At 35.9% G+C, this 11,337-nt stretch overlaps 1 protein-coding gene across 4 annotated transcripts in view; it reads left to right on the top strand.

The window, feature by feature from the left end:
* phf19 (PHD finger protein 19) overlaps window positions 1-6,546 on the top strand; it is a 29,004-nt gene extending 22,458 nt beyond the window's left edge. For 3 of the 4 annotated variants that reach the window (XM_051902996.1, XM_051902995.1, XM_051902997.1), the window contains exon 15: window positions 4,667-6,546. In XM_051902996.1, coding sequence (XP_051758956.1) covers window positions 4,667-5,000 — 334 coding nt within the window. In that variant the 3' untranslated portion in view covers window positions 5,001-6,546. The other variant, XM_051902998.1, reaches the window with a different exon arrangement.
* Window positions 6,547-11,337: the final 4,791 nt, after the last annotated feature.

An 11,337-nucleotide genomic window follows, 5' to 3' on the forward strand; every position in this document is an offset into this window, starting at 1 on the left:
CTTTCAAAAGTGTCCTCTTCACGGCTACACTGCAGCGTAATCAGTATTGCTGTAGTGGGACAATTTGGCAGCGCGGCTGTCACTGTAGATTCTCACCTCCCCTGCTGGGGTTGCACTCTGATGCCCACAAGTTAAAGAGGAATAACAGGCGTCCATCAACACCTGATGTTGTGTGTAAACGGCCCCTGACAGCCCGCTGAGAAATATGGTGTCAGATTATGGATTATTTATGGTTATGGCCACTTGTTTGCTCCTGTTTATTTTAAAGATGGAGTCAGTGGAGGCTGAAAGTGGGTGTGAAACCATGTCTGAACTGAGGATGCCATCAGTCAGTTAGGAATTTTGATGTCGGCCTCTCAGCTTTTGTGCTTTCGTATCTGGGTTTCCTTTAGCGCTGAAGGTCATAGATATTTTCCAGGGATTTTTAACCTCTCCCGTAGCATGTTAGCGATTACCACAGATTAATTTGTGTTCTTCATTTCACGTGCTTCAGTGTGTATTAATTGAAAATATGTCTGCTGTTAATGCACTTAAAATGAACATCGGTAACACTTTACAACAAGGTCTCATTTGTTAATATTAGTTATTAGTTAATATTAGTTATTAATGTATTAACTAACATGAGCTAACAATGAGCAATACATTTGTTACAGTATTTATTAATCTTTGTTAAAGGGATAGTTCACCCAAAAATGAAAATTTGATGTTTATGTGCTTACCCCCAGGACATCCAAGATGTAGGTGACTTTGTTTCTTCAGTAGAACACAAATGATGATTTTTAACTCCAACCGTTGCGGTCTGTCAGTCGTATAATGCATGTCAATGGGAACTCCATCTATAAGAGTCAAAAAAACACGCACAGACAAATCCAAATTAAACCCTGCGGCTTGTGACGACACATTGATGTCCTAAGACACGAAACGATCGGTTTGTGCGAGAAACCGAACAGTATTTATATCATTTTTTACCTCTAATACACCACTATGTCCAACTGCCTTGAGCGCACGCATGGCATTCGGTGTGTGAGGTCTGAATGCACTCTGATGCCGGAAGTGATCGCTCGCACTCATTGACATATACACGCGAGAGATCACTTCCGTCATCAGAGCGCGTTTTTAGACCTCACCAGCCGGATACTCAAGGCAGTTGAACATAGTGGTGTATTAGAAGTAAAGAAAAATTATAAATACTGTTCGGTTTCTCGCACAAACCGATCGTTTCGTGTCTTAGGACATCAATGTGTCGTAGGGTTTAATTTGGATTTGTCTGTGCGTGTTTTTTTGACTGTTATATATGGAGTTCCCATTGACATGCATTATACGACTGACAGACCACAACGGTTGGATCATCATTTGTGTTCTACTGAAGAAACAAAGTCACCTACATCTTGGATGCCCTGGGGGTAAGCACATAAACATCAAAGTTTCATTTTTGGGTGACCTATCCCTTTAATGCTCTCGGAAATATCGTAAATATAAGTTTCCTGTGTAAAAAATTGCACATGAACGCCCTGTCATGTTGAAACTAGAATGCGATAAGCTCGTAATCACAACTTCAGAAGTAGGAATTATCAAATTTCCTATAGAACGTGAAGGCAGCATAAGAGCACTCTCCAAAGCCACACCTCCTCCAGAACACATACACACACACACACACCCCTGCTCTCAGCAAAGCATCACAAGAGATGGCGTTAAACTACCTCGTGTCTCAAAGCATGACAGGCAGGTAGGACATTGTATTATTTCATTCAGACCGAATATCATGATTGGATGAACATTTTATGGTCCTACGCCTTTCATTGACAATATATATTTATAAAAATACATTTAGACAGTTTAACATAGTGATTGCTATCAGGATATGAGGAGACTTTCAACCAGTATAACAAAAAAAAAGTTCTGTATAGGATCACCTATTGCACCTTTAAGATTCAAAATAATTATTAGAAAAATAATGACAGAATTTTTTATATATGGATGAACCATTCCTTATGAAATCTTTGATTCCTCCTCTAGTCTTTTTTTTCCACTTGCCCTTTCCTTTTGTCTTGCTCACAAAGCTTTATTTTCATTGTGGAGCGTTATTGACACCGTCGAGCAGCACATCTCTTCGTTGAGTCACCACTTCTTCTGAAGCTCTTCAAGTTCCTGGTAGAGATGCCTCATGTCCCGCAGGCCAGATACTTGTACAGTTAGTAATCCCTTATACTTGTCCTGCATTTTTTTTTTTTGTTTTGTCACCAGCTGTGCAAGGCCTGGAGAAATCGCAACCAAAGAAAGCAAAGGCCTGTGCGCAGAACATGAGTTTGGATGGATGGATGGATGGATGGTTTGGAGACTGCCAAATGGCCCCACTCACTGTTTGATATCTTTCCCATAGTTTGTCTTATTTTAGGATATGAATGCTCATTAGTATTCTTGCAGTGGTCCTTAGGGTGTTTGGAAAGAGGCGGAGAGAGAGGGTGGAGGAAAATAAACACGACTTGGATTTTCTCAACTGGAAAAGTTGTGAGGGTCGACAGATCCCTGTCCCCTACTGTGCATCCTCGTTGTGGGCTAGATCAAACACTTCACAAACACATATCTGCTTTCCGTGCTTGGCTTTCATGTACTAATACTGTTTGGCTCTACATCCCAGTTTAGCAGCTGTAATGATTTTGAAATGGAGGTTCTCAGCGTTGGATTTTGATATCTTGCTGTGATTTCCCATGTTACACATGCCCTTGGGCAGAAATGTGTGGTCATTATGGAGCTTATGCAGATTGGAAACTCCCCAGAAGATTTGCAGAATGAAAAAAAAAAAATACCTAAAAGTCCAGATCTGCTGTATGACCTTTAAAATGCCATAACGCCCACAGAGGCAAGTGAATGGGGATGGCGAACGGCTAGGAAATAAAATTCAGTGTTAAACAGGGACATCTTGTGGTGGACAGTTTTAGGGCATCTGTGCAACTGCACCTTTTTATATAATAATGTTTCTTTAATATTTATTTGCTGGATAAAACATAGAAAAATATATTTTTAAAAAATATTTTATTCCAACAGAACATGGAATAGTGCATTTTTTTGCCTGAAATTAAAAACAATAAAATAGTATAAAATACAAATATTTTTATTTTTGCTGTTTGTAAAATGTATACTAAGAGAGTTTGCTTTTGAGTTTGAATTTGTTTGTGTGCTTATAATATCCGGACATTTGCCGATATGTGATGTATGCAATACTGTATCCCACAATGCAATGCTCTGTTATCGTTACCTTCCATTTCTAATGTCATAAATTATCCAGAAGTATTTATATCTGTGGTTTTATTTATTTATTTACAATACCATTCAAAAGTTTGAGGTTAGCAAGATTTTTTTTTTTTATGTTTTAGAAAGGGTTTTTTTTTTTTTTTTCATTTATTTGATAATAAATAATATTGTGAAATATTATTACAGTTTAAATAATATTATTTTAATATATTTTAAAATATAATTTATTCCTGTGAATTTTCAGCATTATTACTCCAGTCTTCTGTGTCACATGATCCTTTAAGAAACATTTCTTGTTATTGTCAATGTTGAAAACAGAATGCAGTCAAACCGAAAATTATTCAGACATTTTTTTATATATTTTATACATTTTGACCTGACCATGTTTTGCTTAAGTGTTATCTGACATAATTAAGATTAATGTTTTCTGACACAGTTTAACTCTGAGATCTTGTCATATTTTATTACCATTTTTTTAAACTATAGTGAATAGACTGTATTAATAAATGAAATGTTCACTGTATTTTTGTGGAGACAGTGATGCATTTTTTTCCACTATATTTTGATGAATAGAAAGTTATCAATTTCATGTGTCCTTGCTGAATAAATGTACACAAATATAACTAAATGAAAACAGGAAAGTACAGTAGCCATGATTAATTAGATTTTTCATCTCATGTGAGGAAAATGTATTTTTCTTGCCAAGAACATCTATAATGATAACTATATTTGCGTCCACATCAACGAATGATAAGTCTGTTTATTCAAAGCTCACACGCTGTGGTTTCAAAGTGTGTACAACATGTTTTTGCTGTTCTTGTTGCATTTACATGGCTTTAACCAGCAGATGTCCTCAGCGTGCTATGTTTCAAGTGAATCTAGCTAGTGTAATCGATCTAATCTAACAGTGAATTTAGCTGACGAAGTCAATATAGTGAAATAAAAACAACGCCTAGATTTTTTCACTGCAACTTCAAAGCAAGCAAGACAATGTTGTCGAAACTAGTGCTGGATACCCGAGGTAATTTTATGTTACACTGTTTGCTAGCCTGGGATCTCATCGTTAATACTACTCTCCATTTATTCTGAGGGTATGACGGATTGTTTTCCATATATCAATTTTCTTTAAAGTATCCTTGAAAAGGGGGGTTGACTTGTCAAACAGTGGTTTGATGAACTTCTCCGCAATGTCGTCTGCCATTTTAAAATGCATGAGCCCTTAAATTTGAATGGATTCTGATTGGCTGTCAATTTTTTATCGTTCAACAGCTGGAAAAAAAACTTTCTGAAAGTGATCCCAACGATATAATTTCTCTATATCGTTATCAGTATAGTTGTATAGAACTATATTATTATCTTTATAGTTCTCATTCTTGATGTGAACGGACCTTTATGCTTCTTATGTTCTTTACAGGAAAAATGTGGGCAGTCGGAAGAGGAAGCTGCCCTCCTCTAATTACACTGTGCTGGCCACAAAAAGAGAGATGGTGGAGCGTGAGCTGAGCCCCATCAGCATGCCTGGAGAAGAGAGTAACGTCATGATGGAGAACAGCATCGACAGCCACACCTTTGAGAGCATCAGCGAGGACGATTCCTCGCTGTCTCACCTCAAGTCTTCCATCACCAGCTATTTCGGGGCGGCCGGTAGGCTCACCTGTGGTGAGAAGTATCAGGTTTTGGCTCGTAGGATCACACCTGAAGGCAAGGTGCAGTATTTAGTGGAGTGGGAAGGAACTACACCTTACTGAACATCACAGAACAGAGGTGTGGAGCAGATGGGCCGCCTGCGGCTCCCCGTAGATATTCCCTGTCGCTTTTCTTAAAAAAATCATAGTTTCCGAGTTCTAGTTTTGTTTTTGTTGTTTCCCACAAATCACATATAGTGTTTTTTCTAATATCCTGGTCTTGTCTCAAGTCTTTTTTTTTTTTTTTTTTTTTTTTTTTTTTTTTTAAAGTCATTTACAGTGTCCTTTTAGGGCACTTTAAACATCACAAACACGATTCGTTTTAGTAACACATAGCAACCTTACACAGTATGGTATTAGGTAGCAGATAAAGGACAGTATTATGCAACATGAAGTCATTTCAGTTTAGTTTTCGGATTCAAACTGTTTAAGAGCATTCGCCCTGTGAGTTTCAATTAAGTTTTGAGTTTAATAAAACATGGAGTGCTCATCTCCAAGAATAGTTTACTTAATAGTAATTCATTGTTTCATTCATATCTCAGTATTTCTGCAGAAGGAATATATAGCGAAACATTTGTTCACCTAAGATTAACAGTACAGCGGTACTTTTTAGCTGTTAAAATATTAGTCAGCACTTTCGTTCTTTCCTGTTCAACCATAATATTTGAATTTGTTCTTGCCGATTATATAACCAAAGTCAAGCAAATACTGCTTTGAGAAGTATTTTTCTATTTTATATGCTTTTGTATGCTCTGGTTTGTCAGATTGGATATGCAAGACCTGCTTTGAGAAAGCAGAAGGAAACTGAAAGTGGAAAGTGATCATCTGCATTTCATTTCAATAGAATTTAGGCTCTTTTTGACATTTGCCCACAGGTGACTGTAAAATCAATGTTTTTACAAGCTCTCCAAAGATTGTTGTTATATTTGAGGTGGATCTGTAAGGGGATACGTCCACTTGTCAGATGATTGGATTGACTGGAAAATTGAAAGTTATGTGAGGTTCTATAATTTGACTTCATTAGTTTTATAGTACACAACATTATAAAATACTTTATTATTTACATGTATATAATTGGATATAAGATTAGCCCCATTTTATTATTGCACTATTAACATTTTTTTATCAGCTATGCAAGCTATTATTGGATAAATTTACCTATATTTTCTAATTGATTTTAAAGGAAAAAAATGTATAAAAATATATTTCAAGTATTTACTTTTTACTTTTATGATATTACCCCAATGGAAAAGCATTTGTGAAATTGAATGCAGATTACAAGAGTTTTGTCAACAGAACAATGTTTGTTTTATTATGTTCACAAGTTTTTGTATGCCAACTTGATCACATTTAAAGAGGAGTTTTATATTTTGGTTACGAGTTTAACAAGGTTGAGAAGAGAGACAACATGTTGTATTTGTATAAGATTAAAAGTAATTAGTTTTGAATACTTTTATGACAATTTCTATACATCAAACTCAAAGCTGTACATGGTAAACATGTATTTGTTTTTTTTGGAACAGTGTTCAAACATGTTCAGTGTGCGAATTTGCATGTCATTATTCATTCATTCCTGTTTCAGACTATTAAAACAGTTTGTCAGCAATAATTTTAAAAGTGTGGTCTTCTGTATTTGTACCATTTTCACAGGTGTGAGATTCTTTATTCTGCATAATTAATACACAAATATAACTGTAAATGAAAACAGAAGTACAGATTAGATTTTTCATCTTAGTGTAGAACTTTTTGAGGAAAATGTTTTTTTTTTTTTTTTTTTTTCTTGCCAAGAACATCTACTTTAATTTCTTACAAAATATGTTTTAATATATACATAAACCCCTGTATGTCAATGACAAGGTCATGGGGTTATAATTTACACATCCTGTGGCAAAAGGTTAATTCATGAATATTAATTACGTGATGGTGACGTTTCTTGGTAAACTTATGCTGCCTACACACACACACACACAATAAATAAATAAACACACTTGCTATAGGAAATTTGATAATTTCCACTTCTGAAGTCGGGATTACGAGCTTATCACATTCAAGTTTCTACATGGGAGGGCGTTCATGTGCAATTTTTACCTCGTATTTACGATCATTCCGAGAGCACGTGAAGGCAAGTAGCTCAATTAATATTCATGAGCCACCTGATTAGCACAAACTGAACGTCTGCCAACCACCCAATCGGGTACGCCTACAGGGCGAACGTAACATTACGCAATTAATATTCATGAGCCAGGCCTTCACGAAGATATGTTTACTTGAGAGGAAACAAGGGAATAAGAGAAGGGCAACATTTCTTAATTACCAATTTCTGTGACATTTGATTTAATATAATCGTGTAACTGTTCTCCAGAATTCAGTACCTGAAAATACAAAACAACTGTCCAAATAAAAGCGTCGGTCTTTTTTTTTTTTTTTTAAAAGCTAGGTTCCTTTTTTAAAGAGAGATTTGTTTTTGTGTACAGATTACTTACTTTCTTCGCCAGAGAGTTTAATCCGTTAATTTAATTAAGGTATTACATGACGTGTCACGTCCCCTTCACTCTCACGCGCGTCTCAAACGGGTCAAAAATCTGCACGCGCAAACCAGCGTCATTCGTTTTACATTATCCAAAAGTTAATTTTGACGCCGCATTTTGTCATTATGAGGCGTCCTTCAGGTGTGCAAATGAACGTTACATGTTGAAAAGTGCTGACAACATGTTTAGTGGTCCTATTACTATGTCACCATACATCACCCGCTGTCAGCACCAGGGCTGGATGAGGGTCACCGGTGAGTACATCATTTGTCTCGTGCTGAAACGTGCTTTGTCAAGTAATCTTTTATATATTATAAATTTGTTTGCTTGTATGAAGATGTTTGTCTGCCATATGTTTACTGTGGTTGTTTTGTTTGAGTACAGTGAACATATTAGGTCCACTGAGGCTGTACTCAGACCAGTCTTAAAGGGTACATTGATTTTTTTTTTTTTTTTTTTTTAAGTCAATTTCTGTATGGACATATATCTTACAGTCTCTACAAAAAAACAAAAAACAAAAAAAAAAGCTAATAAATATTATTACATTAAAGATACAGTTAAACAGACTTTTTATCATGTTTAAGCATGTTGTCACACTCGGTCATGGTCATTCAAAAAAAATTAGGGTAACACACTTTAGAATAGGGAACATGTATTCACTATTAACTACGACTTTTCCCTCAATAAACTCCTAATTTACTGCTTATTAATAGTTAGTTAGTAAGTTAGTTGTTAAGTTTAGGTATTGGGTAGGATTACGAATGTAGAATTAGGTCATGCAGAATAAGGCAATAATATGTGCTTAATAATTACTAATAATCAGCCAATATTCTAGTAATATGCATGCTAATAAGCAACTAGTTAAAATACCCTAAAATAAAGTGTTACCAAAATTAGTTTTATGATAAAAAAATAAAAAATATTAAAACAGTAAAAATTGTTTGTAGTATGCAATGGACAAATATCAAACCTTTGATTTGCCAAGAAAATAGTGTTATAAATTTCTGCAATTTTCAATTACATCTTTTGATCACATGTGACAACTTGCCCCAATCTGACATTTATGATAAATAACTTAATTGATAATAGTCACAGTTTAACCTTTCGGCTAAAATCTACCATCATTATATTGTTGACTATTATCTGAATGTATGTAAATGTTTTCTTGTATTCACTTGTTTACCTAAAATGTATAGAAAAACTGAAAATAGTCAAATTTTAGTTTGGAGGACAAAATTTATAAAAAAGAAACCAACATTAGAAAATCAGGTCTCAGTGCAAAATAACATCTTATAGAGTATTTCACATTTTTCCTGTGTCTCAGCAATAGAATATGTATATCTCAGTGTCTTGCCCTTTAGCAAGCAAAATTTTATAATTTTCCTAATTATATAAAAGCAGTTCTGAATGTCACAGGATCATGGCACAGTCCCAGAGGTGGACTACAACAGCCTACAGTCTCTTAAATTTTCTTTTTAAACACAGTAAATTAACTTAAAGAAATTGAAAGTTATCTAATTCGGTTAACCTAGCATTGTGCTTTTAAACAAAACAATACTCGTGCAACTGAATCTAGGCCAAGCAGGAACGATTGTCCATTCATAGAGCTGTAGGCCAGTTGGCATTATGACCAGTAGGTCAGCTTGTTTTAGCTGTTTAGACTCACACTCTTTGGTCCTGTCGCGATTGTAATTGATCCACGAAGGCCTCATCTTCTTTTCTCATTTCTCATTCTTATGATCCAAAAATTGTTTCTGTTTTACAGACATGAAAGGTTCATCAATACACTGGATATCTTGTGGACAGCCACTATCAGAACCATTCGGATGGCAGGTCAAGTTTTGCTTGGTTGCAGAATGTCAACTAGTTCTTCTGGACAAGAGAGAGGTACACACACACACACACACACACACACACACACACACACACACACTGTGTACTTTGTGTGTATTATTGTGTATTTTTATATTTACATAATATTTAAATAATATATTAAAATCAAAAGCTAATTTTATTTATTTTATATATTATATATTTAATTAAATATACATTTTAAATGAATAATTATATATATATTTATATTATATAACAGCAATTATATCTAAAATTATATATATATATACTTTTATATAATATATATTTAAATATATATATATACTTAAATGAATGTGTTTTGAATCGTTTTGATTATGACCATACATTTAATGGCACCCTTTAAACTCAAGGGGGCAGCACATGTCAACAGGTTCAAAGTATCAAGTCAGAGCAGAGAGGATGAGCTTTCTTCAGCATACTGAGTCTATATTGTAGGCCTTTGCTTACCAACACTATAACTCTATGAACGGCTTCTGTACCTGTCCTTAGATCAGTCCATTGCTGTTCCGGGAGCGCCGCGCTGAATCATGCACTGTATGGCTCCTGCGACGTAGCACCAGCATTCCTGAGGGAGTTCAGCTCCGTAAGGACCAGAGCACCCAAACCAGAAACAGCAGTGAGTAGGATCTGCTTGCGCACCTGTTGCAGTTAATTGTGCGAGTTAATAAGATTTAGCCACTCTTAATGTAATGTATCAGAATATGTTTCTTTTACTCATATTAGCAGATATTAAGTGACATGAACTTCAAAATTACCCTCGCCTTCATTGTGTTAAAGTTCAGATGTGACGCCAATTGACAGACCCGTGAAATGGAGCATGATGGAACGTACTGTAGAGTCCACTGTTTTCCGTTTGTCCAGATCTGTCTCAGACAGGCTGCAAACCAGTAATTTGCAGTGGGAGGCATAATTATGATGGTGTTACAGGACGGCTATTGTTTAGAATTGCCTAATAGGGGCTCTGGTTCACAATGCCATTGAATTTGAGGACGAGACACATTATGCCAATGCTTGCTTTGTGAAAAGGTTAAACAGAACTATTGCATTAAATAGGCCAGCATGTTTATATACAGGTGCTGGTCATATAATTAGAATATCATCAAAAAGTTGATTTATTTCACTAATTACATTCAAAAAGTGAAACTTGTATATTATATTCATTCATTACACACAGACTGATATATTTCAAATGTTTATTTCTTTTAATTTTGATGATTATAACTGACAACTAAGGAAAATCCCAAATTCAGTATCTCAGAAAATTAGAATATTGTGAAAAGGTTCAATATTGAAGACACCTGGTGCCACACTCTAATCAGCTAATTAACTTAAAACACCTGCAAAGGCCTTTAAATGGTCTCTCAGTCTAGTTCTGTAGGCTACACAATCATGGGGAAGACTGCTGAATTGACAGTTGTCCAAAAGACGACCATTGACACCTTGCACAAGGAGGGCAAGACACAAAAGGTCATTGCAAAAGAGGCTGGCTGTTCACAGAGCTCTGTGTCCAAGCACATTAATAGAGAGGCGAAGGGAAGGAAAAGATGTGGTAGAAAAAAGTGTGCAAGCAATAGGGATAACCGCACCCTGGAGAGGATTGTGAAACAAAACCCATTCAAAAATGTGGGGGAGATTCACAAAGAGTGGACTGCAGCTGGAGTCAGTGCTTCAAGAACCACTACGCACAGACATATGCAAGACATGGGTTTCAGCTGTCGCATTCCTTGAACAACACTCTTGAACAACAGACAGTGTCAGAAGCGTCTCGCCTGGGCTAAAGACAAAAAGGACTGGACTGCTGCTGAGTGGTCCAAAGTTATGTTCTCTGATGAAAGTAAATTTTGCATTTCCTTCGGAAATCAGGGTCCCAGAGTCTGGAGGAAGAGAGGAGAGGCACACAATCCACGTTGCTTGAGGTCCAGTGTAAAGTTTCCACAGTCAGTGATGGTTTGGGGTGCCATGTCATCTGCTGGTGTTGGTCCACTGTGTTTTCTGAG

This window comes from Ctenopharyngodon idella, chromosome 8, assembly GCF_019924925.1.
Source record: "Ctenopharyngodon idella isolate HZGC_01 chromosome 8, HZGC01, whole genome shotgun sequence".
Lineage (NCBI taxonomy): Eukaryota > Metazoa > Chordata > Actinopteri > Cypriniformes > Xenocyprididae > Ctenopharyngodon > Ctenopharyngodon idella.